The following is a 17179-nucleotide window of genomic DNA, read 5'->3' as shown; positions in this document are numbered from 1 at the left end:
GTGCGAGGAAAAAGATTCCTTCCCAAATAGTTCAGTAACCAAGTTTTCCACGAAGGGCTCCATCTTCCCAGGGTTTGTCGTTTCCGCCAGGCCCAAAATGCGGACGTTGTTTCGTCGGGACCTGGCTTCCAAGTCCTCATTCTTTTCCGCAATGATTTTGAGGAGTTTGTCCATTTGGGAAACCTGGTGACCCGTAGAGGCGGCCCCGTCCTCAAGTCCAGATATCCTGCCCTCTGCTTCTTTGATGCGTGTGTCGTGCTGGTCGATTTTCGCCACAATCCCATCCATGCGGGAGTTCATGGAGTCAATTTTCGCATCGATGTTGGAAAGGCTTTGTTTCATGCCCAAGAGTAGGGCCTTCCAGTCCTCATCAGGTGGTGTGGACGCGGTGGGGCTGTCCTCCGGCCCAGGCATTGTTTTGGTCGTTTTCCTGGCTTCAAACGGAATCTTGGATTGTTTGGCGTCGCCACGACCCATGGCAAGCCTCGGCGTTCTTGATGCCGCGATTTTGAAATCGTGGGAGCGGCCAGACCAGTGGCAAACGTAAGGCTAAGACGGTAGATGTTTTTGTTGCCCTCTGGGGGTTGGCGAGGGAGAGGACGCGGGCCAATCAGAGTGTGGGTCTCGCACCCGGGGCCCCCAACACGCTGTCCCCGAAGATGGCCGCTTGGCGGGAAAAGTTATGGCAGCTGCATGGCCCTCTGGGCAGTTCTGTGTTGAAACAGGGTTGTAAATGAGGTCAATGCGGAAAAAGAGTTGGGCTCCGGCTGGGTCCCCGGCCCGTCCACTCGTACCAACCGCAGGGTTCTGACCATGCCGGGGATGGGCGCTGTCTGGGTCTCCCCGTGGGTCCCGTGTCCCAGTGATTGCAGCAGAGACTGTGCTCACCCACCTGTGTGAAGCTGGTGTGGAAGAGGCCGTCTAGATGGGCAGCAGGAGTGTTTGCAGTCAGCACTGGGTTCCACGCTGGAGGGGCCAGTGGAGTCGATGTTGAAGCAGGAATGGCACCGAGCCGCACTATTATTAGTCGGGAGGAGGTGTTGGGGGGGGGGTAGGGCCACAAGCACCGCAAACGGCCAGGATCAACCCCACCACCGCAGGACCCCACCACCAAGGGCCCCGGGAGGCTCCACAGACCTGTCCCGATGTGTTCCCTCGTCCGTTCGCACCTCACCCACGGCAGCGCACCAGCGGAGGCAAGGCGGGAGATATAGGAGCCTGTGGGTCGCAATGCGTTCCCGACGTGGTTATGCTGATGTCCTTGTCACGCGTCGGAAACCCACCCCCGCGCGGCTCCGTCGGGGACAGCGGCGTGGTCTCAGGCAGCTGCCGGCCGCCCGGGTAGGCAGCGCAATGTCGGCTGGTGGCAGCAGGTCCCCCGCCGGAAGAGCGGCCGCGGCGGCACCTCGCAGGTAGGGGCAAGCCGAGTCACTGCTGCGCAGGTGGAGGCATCGGGAGTGCGGGAGGGTCACAGGGATCGGAGTTGGCCAGGGGTCTCTCACCGCTGTAGGATGCCGCCGTTGGAGGGGGCGGATGGATCAGTCGTCCGGCAGGCCAGCAATCACGACCAGGCCCCAATCCTCGGCGTTGAGTAGCTCGCCTCCCCCGAAGGGCCGCACAGTAGAGGAATGCAAGACACCGCTCACAAGTTCGGAGGCTCGTATCTCAGGTTCCGGACGTTGGAGCTGGGGGAGCTCGGTACCGGAACACTCAGTACAGTCAGGCGGTCATTTCCCCGTAGAAGGTAGGGCAGTTTTCTCCGGTCAGGATGGCATTGAGTATATTTTCAGGCTCGGCCAGGCGAGAGCCTCACTGCAGTGTGGCCATCTTGGTCCGGCGCCACCTAGCGCCCCCCGAGCTAGAACAATATTTGAGATTGTTTCTCCTCAAACAAGAAGGGAATTGGTCAGATTACTTATGGGCAGCAGAGTTTGCACACAATAACGCCAAAAATGTCTCCACAGGGTTTTCTCCCTTCTACATGAACAATGGTAGGCATCCAAACTCGACCATTAGGCAGACTGATCTTTCCATCCCAGCTGTTGAGGAGATAGTTTCCCATTTAGATCAGGTACATCAAAGTGCTATAGAAAACTTGGAGTTAGCTAAGGAAAAGTACAAGAAGTATGCAGACAAGAAAAGGAGAGCAGGCGCCCATTTGGAGATAGGAGATCAGGTCTGGTTAAGCACAAAAAACTTGAGATTAAAAGGCAATCGGAAGTTTAAGCCAAGGTTCATAGGTCCATATCCAGTAGAAGAAAAAATCAACCCAGTGACTTATCGAATTACCTTGCCCCCCAAACTGAAGGTCCATCCGGTCTTTCATATCTCCTTGTTGAAGAAGGCCCCAAAAAAGTTACGAGTGAAACTCCCCCAAACCACTTCAACTAGAGACAGGAACCGAATTTGAAGTCAAAGAGATATTAGACTCCAAAGAGCAAAAGGGTCTGTTATACTATCTAGTGGATTGGAAAGGTCATGGACCAGAGGAAAGATCGTGGGAACGAGATGAAGATGTTCACGCTTCAAGATTGGTTAAGGCTTTTCACCAGCGTTTCCCCACCAAACCAGGGAGGAGAGAATCTTGCTTGTTGGAGGGTACTGTCAGAATCCCAAGACTCAAAATTGGTGTAATAGCGCGGTCCGGCAGAAACTGCAGCTCTAACCATGCACAGGGAAACCTATGGACTAAGCTAGTTCACCAATGGAACCAAAAAATGTCCGTCGATGCTGTACCTCGCTGATTTTTAAAAAAATACTAGGCACTTAGCTCTTGACGTCTTCTTCTGTGGTTTGGTTCTCTGTATCGGACTTGTTGACTCAGCCACGGAACTTGCTGACTGAAAGCTGCTTTGGAGACTCTTTCTACGACCGCCACTAGAGGTCCCAACGATGCCGTTCTGACTGAAACGGCTGGAATTTTGATCTTCCTCACCAAAAAACTCTGGACAGATGTTGGCATTAATTTCGGGGAAAATTCGGGGTGCGGGTCAAAGGGAAAGCCTCCTAATCTTTTACCAAGGGAAAAAGAAGGGATTGATAGCACGGAAAATATTTAAACTCGGGCTCTTCGACTCTGGTGACAAGAACGCTCTTCCTTCGGCTATGGCTCAGGTGAAGTGCGCAGTTCTCCGCACTCGCACGCTTCACCAGCATTCTGTAAATACTGCTGTGGTAAACTAGACCGCTGACCCCGTGGAGCATCGACGGCCATTTTTTGGTTCCATTGGTGAACTAGCTAAGTCCATAGGTTTCCCTGTGCATGGTTAGAGCTGCAGCTTCTGCCGGACTGCGCTATTACACCAATTTGGAGTCTTGGGATTCTGACATTGAGCTAACTATAACAATACATTGGTGATTCATGGAAAAAAAACAAAGGTTAAAGTAGAGTAGTACATATGTAAGCTAGTTAGATTTTAACCCGTTAAAAAATCTTTCAAATTCACTGAAATCCACCAGTTTTAAATAACTGACATGAGTATAACCTCCATCACCATAGATTTTAGATGTCTCTGATGTAATGTATGAGATCATAAGCATTGCAAGACATTCTTATGTCAGCTACGTATAATTGGTGAATTTCACTGTTTTTTGTTTTAGAACTGATGTTTTTTGTTAATGATAGATGTTCATATAACTCTATTTTAATGGCTGTTCTTTTTCAATGGATTTCAAAGCTTTTGTTCATGGAAGGCAAAATCATGCTACCTTACTTCTGTATGACTGCTTTTGGAAGTAAGACATTGTATTATTAAAATATACCTGTGTCCATCCCCCAGTGACGACCAACATCGAAACAAGTTGCCAACCGGCTACAGATCCCCACCCCAATTTATTTCAGCAGGTTGTTTTTGTGTCCCACTGCACCACATGGGAGCTTTGATGGCTCTAAAGGGACTCACATAGACCAGCAATACACTCACAAAAACATTTTTGTTGATTTTTTGATTTACAATGGCTGGGAGGTAGCCTATGCTTATATTGCTCTCTAGTATGCTTTTTTTTAAACTGTTTTCAGGACTCTGGGACTGACTCCCCGATTTCTGCAATGGTGGCCACTCCACTGTTCTTTATCCATGGTGTAGACAACTATGGATCTATCCAATCAGAATTCATTTATGTGGGATTATTTTCACAGGATTCCCTCAGTTTCCACTTGTCCTGTTGTAGAGAGACAAGAGGGTGCCGAATCCTGTTGGGACTCACCACGATCGTGTACACGAGAGCTCGAGCCTGCCTGCCTCCCCTCGGCTCATTAGCGGTGAATGCCCGGAGCCGTTTCAGCTGTTTGTTTTTTCGGTTTCGCTTCTCCTCACCGTGTTCGTGTACAAGTAATTTCGAGGCTGCCTGCTTTCTCCCCTTGTGTCAATTGCGCGTCAGTTTCCCGCGTCTCTTTCCTGCAATTGAATACTTTATTTCATCGTTCTTTTGGCCCCGTAATTCATCAGACTGACAACTTTGAGTGTGAGAGACTTATGCCAAAGTTTCTTCGTAGAAGAATCTTTTGCTTGTTGCTCAGTCAGTGCTCAGACACAAAATATTTTACTTTGGAAAATTAATGAAGTGACTTTTTTCTGTTTGGAGTATAACATTGTTTATACTCTCATGCCGAAGCGTTCAGGATCATATTCATCTCTTATCAACTGCCCTGTAACTCTTCCTGCCACCAGTCTGCGGGACTTCCACGCACCTGTGAGCGCCGGGGGACTACAACTCCCAGAGTCCCCGGAGGCGCCAGAGTCCACTTGGTTCCGGTTTTCCACGAGGACTAACTGTAAAACGCCTGACAACTGGTAATCAATTACATTGATAGCGGTCTCGTTTACTTTACATACTGGTGAACACTTATCTGGGACTGAGAAGCTTGCTGGACATTGTTGATTGTTGGAGGTGGGAACCGGGGGAGCGCTCAACACACGTTGCCAAGAAAATTTAGGGTTTAAGAAAACAAGAATATGGGGAAAAGAAAATGACAAACTACCCCATCTGGCCACAAATCGAAGAGGGATAAGAACCCTAGTGCCTCCCTTATGAAATATTTGTCTGGGGCGGTGGGAGCCTTAGATAAACAGATTTCCAATGTAGAAGCAGAAATGACTAAAGAGTCTTCTGCTAACACTAGTTTGTGTTCAATTAACTCATCCTCGCAGGGCAAATCTGAGAGCATTGCAATTACTAGACCAGAGGTTGTTGAGATTTAAAAAAATGGGTGAATACAACGCGGGGTCGATAAGATCTTAGTTAATGACCCAGAAAGTGCATCGCTACCCCCCATAAAAGAGTGTGCGCATCCAAAAAGCTGGCCATCGCAGATTTACCACCGCAAATTCATAAAACACTTGTCATACATCAAAAGGTTAAAACTAAGGAGCGATCATTGAACACCAAAGTAAAAGGGTGTGGTAAAGACTTAAGCAATAAGGTCACAATTAAAGGCACATCTAGCACTGAAGTAGGAGGTATCATGTAATCTATCGCTGACCTGACTACTTTTGTTAACCCCTTCAGTGCTCATGACGAGCTGAGCTCGTCATGACCACACCCATTATTATTATGGCCTAGCACAGCAGAGGAATATCCTCGCAGCCAAGGTGTTAAAGAGGCAATTACCACTCTGGGTAAGACATTGGATTTAATAGAGGGAAGTCTGGCCTCATTGACAGAGCAATTGAAAGCAACCAATAAACAGTTCCTTGAACCATGTAGGGATAGGGGAACCATCATTGATCACCACTGTACTCTATCTGACCGCCCTTTTAAACGCACTAAGGAAATAATTCAAGCAGAAAGATTCAGCAGGCAGGGGGGACCGGAGCTTGATAGGTTCGAGGGACCAAAACCACAGGAAACTAGGGAGGATATAGTGAGAGCGAGTAAAAATTATCAAACTTGTATAAATAGTAACAAACCATCTTTTATAGAAAGTCGTTCGATATTAGCTACTGGTATGTCAGACATTCCAGATCGAAGCAATAATGTTGATATACTGGATCTTCCACCAGCAGAAGCCCGTCTACCCTATTTTGGCTAATGTACCCTCATCAAATGGAGGGGACAGCGAAAATTGGACTACACTGAGAAATGAATCCCTCCATTACCTAGGCCTAAAGACTGGCCTGACACAGCCTATATTCAATGCTTTTAAAATGGTAAGGCGTGTAAGCTGGGTTGTACATAGCAAAAAGATCATTGACAGGGATTGTATTGTTTTTTTCATTAGGCTCACCGACATTAGTACAAGAAATATTGAGCCGGGGAGGCTCTAGTACACTCGCGACAGAGGGGATAAAAGTTCTACCCCTGGGATTCTTCTATCAGCCAAAATTGCCTGCTAATCATAACGTAGTCCCGATGGGTAGTCATCATAACTATCATAATCACGATATTAGGTACAATTTACATGTCTCAAACTGGTTTGGTCCATTGTAGTCACTGGAGGAAGTTGATTGACAAATACAGAACATTCCTGTACGAGCATAGGTGAATTGTGAGGGTACCCCAATTCCATATGGAGATGGTGAAGGGGTATCGGCAAGAGATATAATTAACAAAAATGAAAGTATAAGAACATCTAACATGGGAGACTCTTTCACATCAGGCCCAGTTATAGTGGGATATAATGCCCCAGTGAGTCAGAAAGTTGGACTTGAATTGGTTGAAACAAGTGGCAAGGATAGTGAAATAAGCGCTTAAGTATACAAAGGGTAAAAACGGGGAGGAAAGTGTAAGGGCCATAGGGCCTCATCATAACCAATCTGATGGAAGGGTAAACATTGCTTTTTGGAACATTAACAGGCTACAAATCAAGGTCGACAACCCTGTCTAGACTGATTTTTCCAGGGAGTTTAATATTCTATGTCTACAGGAGATCTGGTTGCTAGATGAAATACATCTTGATGGCTTTAAGACCTATCACTTCCCGGCAAGCCGTTCCACCCACGTGCGACATAAAGGGGGGATTTGTATGTATATCTCCAATATGTTTAGGGTGCTGCGGATAAAAATGTTAAAATCAACCTGTTATTATCAAATTCTTGTCATAGAAAATTCACCCTTGGTGGAGCTGGTAGTTATTAATTTTTATACCAACATGGAGAGGGGTAGTGCATGTGATGTCATTTCCGGACTTAACGAGGAGATAAAGGAATTGCGTGTTCAACCAGGGAAGGATTTGATCCTAATTTGGGGCGGGGACTTCAACATGAATGTATGTAACAAACCCTTGTGCGGCAGTGGGGACCTGTATGAAGAGGTCATTGGCCAAATGCCACATTTTGAACATTCAATTGTGGGTGAAAGTCTCAATGAAGTCATGGCAACACATGACCCTGGATTTGCAAATGTATTATGCCACCCGCCTATTGATTTTAGTCCCACCTTCGTAGGCCATGGCCACAGCACTCTGATTGAATATATCATTTTTCCCAATCGATATGCAACTTGGCCGGAGGAGTTCATTACCCAACCTTTAGGGATTAGTGATCACTTGCCCCAAACTGTTAATATTGTACTGCCTGATAAAGGCATTGGAACACATGCTCTGAGCATAGCCTGGACCCAGGGTTGTGTGTTGGTCCGGCAGAATGGTTACTCAATATGTTGGGCCAAGAGCGACCCCGAGATCTGGAGCACTAGGATATTAAATCAAGCAAAAATCCCAATAACTAAGTGTCTACAGGAGGATATTTCCTCTTGTGAGCTATTGAGTTACTTTTCCGAAATAACCAGGATAATTCAAAAGACCCTAAAACGTCCATTGAGGAACCAAAAGCCTTTAAATAAAGGGTGGTTTGATTTGCATTGCACTAAAGCCTATTCATTATTAAAAGCTGCCCTACACAAACCAGTAAAAGATTATGATGAAATTAGGGGGCTTAGGAAGGCCTATAGCTCAGCAAGAAACGAGCATAAGAAAGAGATTAAGGAACAGGCCTGGACAAATTTATATGAGGCTTCCCTACGGAAGGATTGTACCTTGTTCTGGGAGGCAGTGAAGGCCCCTTTTTTCTCAAATGGTGGGGGAGCTAGAAATGAGGTGGCAATAAGTGAGGACACCTGGTTTAACTTCTTCTCCTCTGTATATGGTTCTGGGGGCGTAGACAGTGTGGAAGTAAATGAGCAAACAGTTCAAAATGACCAGGCTGACTTTGTCCCTATTGATATCCATTTTACACATGAGGAAGTCCAAATGGCCATAGGAGAGGGTAAAGGAGGCAAGGCCCCAGGGCCAGACGGGACTCCGATTGATTTTTATAAGTTCAAGAGTGAGCTATGGTCTCCATTATTAACTCGAGTTTTAAATACTAGCTGCAAAAGGTGGTTTATTGAATCTTGGTCAGAGTCTATCATAATTCCAATTTTCGAAAAGGGTGATAGGGAAAACCCGGCATGCTAGAGACCCATCTCCCTGCTTGACTCCCGGATGAAAGTAGCAGGTAGAGTCATATTGAACAGGCTACAACTATGGGCAGAAGAACATAAGATCCTAAGCCCGGTTCAATATGGATTTAGAGAAGGGAGGGGAACTGTAGAACAGGTTCTTAACTTTAACATGCTACATGGAAAATATACCCAGGCCATGCAAGGGAATTTGTTTGCGGTATTCGTTGACCTCACTGCAGCGTTTGATTGTGTGGATCACAACAGACTTTGGCAGACCCTAGTAGGATTAAATGTAGACTCATCACTCATATCATTCTTGAGACAACTATTTGCGGTGGTCTCTGCAAAGGTGAGGTTTGGACTAAAAGGAGAATGTACTAAGTCATTCCATGTAAAAAAAGCATTAGACAAGGCTGTGTACTAGCCCCGTTCCTATTCAGTCTATACACTAATGCACTGGAAGAGTCACTGGTGGCTAGCGTGAAAGACTCTCCGATAATTAATCACATCAAGATTGCTTCACTTTTATATGCAGACGACTCAGTCTTAATCCCCTATATTGATTTTATGGAGCATAGAGGCCTGAGGCTCAATGTTAAAAAGACATATGTTATGTCTTGTGGTAAAGGGAAAAATAGGGCATGCCATCTAGTAGCTGGGAAAAGACAAAATTGAATCCACAAAAACATTCTCCTATTTGGGGATCGTACTAGAGAAAACAGGATCTTGGGGACCCGCAATTAACAACAGGGCGTTATTATTTAAGAGGTGACAGCGGCGGCATTGATGATGTTTGCTAATAAATTGGGAAAGAGGCCACCAGAAATTTTATTGAAAATGTATTATGCAAAATGCTTTAGTGTGGCCACATATGGAGCAGGGGTATGGGGCCACAGTGAAGTTATATTAATTCAATTAATTGAGAATGCTTTTTAAAGATTTATTTTAGCAGTTCCCCTAAGTGCATCTGTTTTTAATTGTCAGAGTTAATTGGGGATTTGCTACATTACGCATGTCATGAAAACACAACCGATGCTCTTATGGCATAAAGTCTGGACGTCACCTGATCTAGGTTTGAAACTGGACATAATTAAAGATTCAATGGGTTTGGACCAGGCGAGTAAAATCTTATGGCTAAGGTACATCTGTAATCTTTCCAATGATCTGGGTAGACCAGATTTTTTTAGTAAACCCGATTCCTAACATCTCGAGAAAAGATCTCAAGGCATTGTGTTTGAATAATTTTGACCTATTACGATTTGGGCTAGAAACAAGTAAAAACTCAGTGACGAAGCACCAACTTATTTTGACCTCAGTCACTATTCAGCCCTATCTTGTTCTGTGTGTGAGGGGGTACGACAGGTATATTCTGACTAGGTTCAGATTTGATTATTTTTTCCGCCCGGTTATATTCCCATGCGGCACAAAAGTTGGTGGTGATGGACGGAGCATCTGAACCAAGCAAACACTCACACCCAGTCAACAGAACTGGGTGTGAGTGTTTGATTGGTTCAGATGCTCCGTCCATTACCACCCCCTTTTGTACCGCTTTGTTCGCCATAAGTTGGCAGGGTATGCTCAAACGTGAGTCCCTTTCTCACTTTGCCACTGGATTTAAGCAAGCCTGGCTGAAGACGGCTGTAATGCCACAAACCGGTCCTAGGTAGCTTGTTTCTGGTCCAGGGAAGGCATGACTTGGCAGTTCGGGCTGGACTGTTCCCATGAGGCACAGGGTCAGACTGATTTGCATATGACCATGTCTGAACTGGGGTGGCAGAGTGGGCTAAAGAACGGTGATGGATTAAACCCAGATTTGTTGACTGGGTGTGAGTGTTTGATTGGTTTAGATGCTCTGTCCATCACCACCCTCTTTTGTAACGCGTGGTTACATTCCCAAACACTAACGATTGGTCTAGAATTCTAAATAAATGTCCTTGTGACAATTTATCTGATCAATCACTATTGCACACGATCTTTTTTTGTAAATTTTATTCAACTGAACGGGCCAGATGGATTCAACCGTTTCTGAGGCGGGGCTCATTGCGGGCATGCCGCCCGGCCCTTTTGTTTTTACAGTCACTGAAAGATGAGTATTGTGTTGGAATCATGTTGGGTTTTTTAGAAAGTGTATTGAGGAAAAGAAAATGTATTAGCTGTTTTTAATCTGAACATGTTTGTATATTACTGAATGAATTGTTGCTTTTATTGTTTTATAATATTGAAATCGAATAAAGCATTTTCTATCTATCAGTAACAGATATTGCTATTTTTAAATGAGAATTTTTCTTTAAGGGCTGAATAGATTTCCACCAAACCCCAAAATGAGACTTTGGTAAATTTTCTAACTTTCCGCCAAATTTAGTTTAATTCTGTTCTGCTGTATTTAATCTTAACTTTCCTAAGGAAAATTCATGGGGGAAAAAGTACTTTTGTACCTCCCTTTTCTCAGACTCTGCTAGACAGAACACTTTACCGGAAGTTGCTGAGGTGGATTAACTTTGTTTTGGAAAGTTTGGTCAAGATGCCAAAGTTATTAGAAAAAACATAAAATTCACTTTTATGGAAAATGTACCTAACTATAACTACAAAGTGGTGACCACCACTAAGTAATATATATTCACATGCTTAACAACAAACCATGGAGCTTAACTCTGAGATAAAGATGATAGTTAATCTGTAGAGAGCATAAATACTAGGAATTAGTCACCAACTGTGTACCCCGTAAGGTAACAAAAGAAATGGAGGAGTATCTTTTTTCAATTGGGTATAAAAATACAATGAATTTGTTTTACTGACAATAGTAATGGCCCAAGAGAGGAATTTAACAGTGTGTTGAAGGGATCATTTCCAGTTGATGTTAGGGAATGGTTTGGAGAGGAACATAGTCTAGAGTAAGATCCATTGGTAATGTGCACCGCTACTCATGTCGGTACAGGGGTCACCACTTTCATGTTATTGAGAGGAAAAGTGGCAGGTTTTTTTTGATAATGTCAAATAAATCTGTGATGTGTGGAGGGGAGTCCAGAGAATAATGGAAAGTTAAAAGAGTATGTTTATTTTTGGAGGGTGATTGGGTGAGGATTAGAAGAATGAATGGGCAAAGGACAGTGCAGGTTTCTCTTCTGGAGCATGTGAAGAATGTAAAAAGGGATGCGCTTCTGCTACCAGCTACTCTACTGGAGCTGTGTTCACTAGGAGGACTGTAAGTGCCCATAATACATGTAGTCATGTTGCAACTGAGACTTCTAATGCATACCAGCAAGGTTGAAGAGAGATATTTATTCATATTTAGCTATAACTATTAAGTAATATGGAAGAATATTGATTTGTGATTGACAGCAAAGCATGTCGAATTATTAGTAACATTACTTGCTCTCATTTCTGTAGGGATACTCAGCCAGCATTTGAATGCTCTCCGGTCACTGCTGCCGAAGCTGAGCTGGTGAATAAATTCTGGGTAAATGGTGGAAATGAGACCAGCCTCAAAATAGTCCGACAATGCATCGCACTCCTGCCCACCTGGTGCATGCGGGATCCAGGAGGGAAACCCATCATCTGGTGCACCATGGACCAGACTGCAGAGATACGGATGGGATACACTATGCCAGAATATCGAGGTAGAGGGCTCCCCACTATCCTGCTCACATCCTTTTTTGATTTACTCAAACAACATCAGAAGGATTTCCCATTTCACTTCATCACTGCAAAGAGCAACGTCCAGATACACAGTATAGCAAGAAAAGTTGATCTCCGGAACGTGCCTTCTGGATATCATCAATGGATTTGTCGGCCTCAAGAGAAGGCAAATATATTGAACACAGGGGAGGGTTTGGTAAGGGAACAGACTCCCGCTGGTGTGTTCAAAATTTCCCTTTACCAAAAATGTATATTTCCTAAAATGGATGCTCAGATTGAGGCTTCCTTGAAGGCACTCAGAAGCAATCTGTGAGCAAGAAGTGATCCCTGAGAAAACAACCATAAAAAGCTTAAATAAGTAAGCTGTGAACAATTTTGAGTTGAATCATTATTGACTTCAATCCCTGCCACAATCGAAAGAACAAATAATATAGCCATATAGCCCACCGTAGCGGGCTATACCGGCTATTAAAGGCCCGCTGAATCGTTAAAGGACCGAGCCGAAGGCGAGGGACTTTAACGAAACAGCGGGACTTTAATAGCCGTATAGCCCTGCTACAAAGGGGCAGAATGTTCTAACAAATTAAACAAAGGGTTCTCGAAGCTCGAGGGGATATAAATCCCCTCGAGCTTCGAGAAGCCTTTGTAGAACATTGGAATGTTGCTCTGCGGGCCTAGTGAAGTAGTGTGGCTCACTGGTTAGAGGCGGCAGACCCGAGAGCAGAGGACGGCCCGGGACCAGGGTTCGATTCCCGGCGCGGCAGGTTTCTGGACCAGGGTCAGCGGACTCGATAATTCTCTCGCCTCGGTGCCCACTCTGATCAGCGATCACACTCGGCAACTCTGGGCATTAGCTTGCCTCATCTTCACTAACGGCCCCACCAGACCGCCGGGGATGCCTGGTCTCACCCTGGAGATACCCATTAAGGGACCATCTCTCAGGGAAGCAAGGAAGGGTTTCGCAGCGGTCGAAGCGCCTTGGGACCCTACGGGTAAGTAGTGCGCTATATAAATGCCAATACATTTACATTTACATTTACACCGGCCCGTAGAAGCAGGGAGCACTCCATTGTCTGCAATGGAGCTCCCAACATTCCAATTTTCTAATATAATATATATCCACAGCACAAGAGATTGATAAGCCAAAAAGAGCCAATGAAGGAAACATCGGCTAATTCAGGGCCATACTGACAAGTTATTATACAAGGGAATACACTTGGGGTGGAACATATTAAGGCTGCTTGCAAAAGCTAGGTCTGTCTCAAAGAGGGCTGTCAGCTCCCAGGGATAGTAGGTCATTGCATTTACATGTGCCACCAGTGCTCACAGGACAGGCTCTCTGTTTTGTGTCCTTAACTGAGAGTGTTGGAGGGGCATGTGTGCTGGGAGAGCTGCTAACGGGGTGTGTGTATATGTGTGTTGGTGCACACACTCTATTGTGGATAGCAGTGGACAGTTATTATGAAAGTAGTGGCTCTGCCCTACCCCTATTTCCTACCTCATATGTGTTTTTTGAGGAAATAATTCCTATAGTACTTCATTCAATCTGACTAAGTATGGGCGAATTTTGCGAATCTCGCGTTCGCGAATTTTGCGGATTTGCGAACCCCGCAATCCGCAAAATCCGCGAATTCTCGCGAATTTGCGGATTTTTATTTTTTTGTGTTCGCAAGTGTTTCTGCCAGTTCGCGAGGATTTGGTACTAGTTCGCAATTGCGAACTTACTTGTCGGCTCGCAACGGTCGCGACTATGTTGTTTCTACGTCTGGTTCATCATCACAGCCTCCCAGCACCCTCTGTTTCACCACTGCCACCCTCTCTTTGACCCATGCCACCCTCTGTTACATCAATGCCACCCTCTGGTTCATCATCACTGTAGAAGATGCGGGGGAAAAGCAAGCCCACCTGCCCTGCTTGAACTGACATGAATTAATTTGGGGTTAGTTTATTAACAACACCTGCCCTGCCCCAACTGACAATAATGAATTAGGGGCTAATTAATGTGTCACTGAATTTGAAGTTCCAGCCTGGCACCTGCTTGTCTGCTCCCTTAGCTGTAAATCAGGACCTTTGTGGCATACAGTTAAGGTCAGAGCACAATAGTTGCAAGCAGGCAACCGAATTCTGGAGGGCCCCCTCAGGAAGCACTACAGGGAATCGTTACAAATCATGAGGTTGGCCTTTTGCACCTGCTCATTGCTTTTGCTTTTGCAAAAATCGTTTTTCGGTTTTTTCGCGCTATTCGCGAGGCGCGGCGTCATGTGAAACCGACCGCGGAAGCCGCCAATTCGTGCAAATGAGCTTTATATTTTTTTTGCGGCTTGTTGTTTCGCGAGTTTTTTTGCAGTATTCGCGAGCCGCTTGCAGCGCAACACGCGAATTTACCCCAAGGTCGAGTACGGGCGCGGCCATTTTGTTTGTGTGACGTATTTCCGTTTCCGCCCGCTATGTATAATCTCGCGAAGTAAGCGCATTGCGAGTACAAGTTCGCACGAGATCGCGAGGAAAATCTCGTGCGAACTTACTTTCGCGCTCATGAACGGGCGGCCATCTTGTTTTTCATTCATTTCCTGTGTCTGGGCATGGTGTTTAATCCTCTTGCTATCTTTGCCATCCTTTGCTTGTTTTCAGTTTTTTTTTAACGATTTTGCTTCTTATCTATCCCTCTCTTTTCCTAGCTGTATATTTTTGTCTTTTCTGCTATTTTTCTTTACTTTTAAACTACTTTTTTAAACTCTTTTCTTTTCTTCTTCCCTATCCTATTCCTTCTTAATTTTCTACTTCCTACCTTACCTGCCCAGACCATGGTGAAGCCAGGCGCCGTGAAGCTGCCCAGGCACTTGAGGGCCGCAGCGGCGGCGGGGAGGAGGAGTCCTGGACCCCGTGCAAGGACAGCATGCGGTCGATTGAGGGGGGAGCAGGAGACGCGACGGGAGATCTTCAGCCCGGAGGAAGTGGGCGCGCTGGACTACTTCGTCCAGCGCCGCCTGCCCAGGACCATCGCAGGAGGCGGCAGGATCGCGGCCGGCGGCTACAACATCCGGGAACGCCGGAAGCGGTGGGAGAAGGTGTGCTGGGCCATGTCCCACCTCTACGGGGTCCAGCGCACCTACAGCCAGGCCACCCACCGCTGGACAGACCTCCTGGACCGGGAGCGCGACCTGCTGGACCAGCTCGGCTGGGAGATCCCCGGGCTTGGTGAGTAGTAGTAGCTATTTCATCACTCACTACTATGTTTTCTCCTGCTCTGTGTTGTTGTATTGCAAATATTTGTTTTTTACATGGAGCAAGCCAATAATACCGCTGATGACGATTACATTGTAGTTAAATTATATTTCAAAATCTTCAGTGCATTTCAGGTGCACTGCTCTCCTTCTCAGTGGCGTTGCTACTATGCTTATTTGTTTTCTATTTTGTGGTCTCATTGGCCTGAGTAACTATTATGTATGAGTGTACTTTACAGAACTGCGTAATGCTAGACACTAGGGGGCAGATTACATTTACAAGCCCCTTGCGCCACGTTTACGTTGCCTTGCGTGACGCAACAGCGGCGTAAACGTGGCGCATCCCTGCGAGTCATTTACAGCGTGACGCATCTAGGGAGATGCGTCACGTTATAAAGCCATGGGCCTGCACCACAATGGGTGCGTTCCTAGTATGCAGGGTGGGCGGTCCGGCGGCTGTGCGCCTCGCAAAAGTGCCTGCGTGAAATCTACAAGATTTAACGCAGGCACTTCTGCGACGCTGCTACGTCAATTCAATTCCTTATGCCTGCTTGAAACAGGCGTAAGGACTGACACAGCATGTTAAGTATTGGGTGGCCCTGAGCATTACTGGAGTTGCATTGCGTTGGCGACGTGACTCCAGCGATGCGCCGCTCTTACGTGATGAGATGCGTCACGCAAATGCCTACCCTTGCGCCAGGGCGCGCCGCATTGTAAATGAGGCGCATCTGCCGTGTCACAAGGGTAGTTTTGCGTGACGCATTTGGTCAGAACGCGTAAGTAAGTATGCCCCTAAGGGGCAGAATTGCAATTACCGTCGCATCCCTGCAAAGTAGCAGGGATGCGCCATTAATTGTGCGGCCCGCTACCACCACCAAACATGGTGCGCCGTATTTGCAATGCGGCGGACCATGGGCCTAAAACGTCACCAAAGCTTTACTGCTGGAGTTGCGTCGCAACGATGGCGCAGCTCCAGCAATGCTCTGGGGTACCCTATCTCCCCAATGCTGGGTCAAGCCGTACGTCTGCTTCAAGCAGGTGCAGGGTTTGTGTGACGCATCATTGTCCTAAAGGTGACTGATTGAAATTTTGTAGATTTCCCTCAGCCACTTTTAGGATGTGTTCCAGCGCAGGAATGCCCTCCCTTGCGCCGGAACGCCCCCTGATGGCGCAGGGCTTTATAACGGGATGCATCTCCCAAATGCGTCACATTGTTATAATATTATACGCCGCACCATGGCGCCTCTTTTGTTTAGCTGCTGCGTCACAAAAGTCACGCAAGAACGGAGCAAAAGAGCCGCAAGGGGCTTAAATCTGCCCCTTCCTTTGTACCCCTGACAATAAGAAAAATAGTGGCGGTGGATTGATAGTTTGACTATTGAAATGACTGGTTATGTAGCAGGCAACTGTTAGTGTTGTCACTGATCTGACTGAAATCACAATGGAGTTTGTCTGTCACTTTGCGTCTTGCCTGCGGACTGCTGCCTGCCAGTCCTAGGTGAACCTTTCAGTACTTTGTTTAGTGAGTTACGTGACTTTCGAAGTCGCAGGTCCGTAAATCAATGAAAACTAACCCTAATCAATATAATTTCGCGGAAATATTTTGTTATTGATGTTTTGAAATGTTTGATTTGGTTGACATTGACAAGCAACAATCATCCATGTTTTCTGTTCTTTCTTTCATGTTGCACGTCAGCTCCCCCCAGGGGCGAGGGGAGGACACAGGAGCAGCAGGTGGCGGATGCTGTTGAACAGGACCAGGATCGGGCAGGCGAGGGCTCCTTTGCTGGCCCCAGTAAGTTTTCATTTTAGACTAGTACCTATTTTTCCTAGCGTTCCTCATTTGATTTTTTCAAAATCGTCTTAGATCTTCTTGTAGACTGTATCTAAATTCTTATCCTGCCTCTACTATGACTCCCTGTGGTATTACTAGATTA

At 46.1% G+C, this 17179-nt stretch overlaps 1 protein-coding gene across 1 annotated transcript in view; it reads left to right on the top strand.

Moving 5' to 3' along the window:
- LOC147678945 (glycine N-acyltransferase-like) overlaps positions 1-17179 on the top strand; it is a 238623-nt gene that overhangs the window by 191675 nt on the left and 29769 nt on the right. The window contains exon 5 of the mRNA XM_086942442.1: positions 11770-12209. Within this exon, the coding sequence (XP_086798568.1) occupies positions 11770-12209 (440 nt within the window). The remainder of the gene's footprint in view (positions 1-11769; positions 12210-17179) is intronic.

Source organism: Lissotriton vulgaris, chromosome 11 (genome assembly GCF_964263255.1).
Source record: "Lissotriton vulgaris chromosome 11, aLisVul1.2, whole genome shotgun sequence".
Classification (NCBI taxonomy): Eukaryota; Metazoa; Chordata; class Amphibia; order Caudata; family Salamandridae; genus Lissotriton; species Lissotriton vulgaris.
This window is presented reverse-complemented; position numbering and strand designations above follow the sequence as displayed.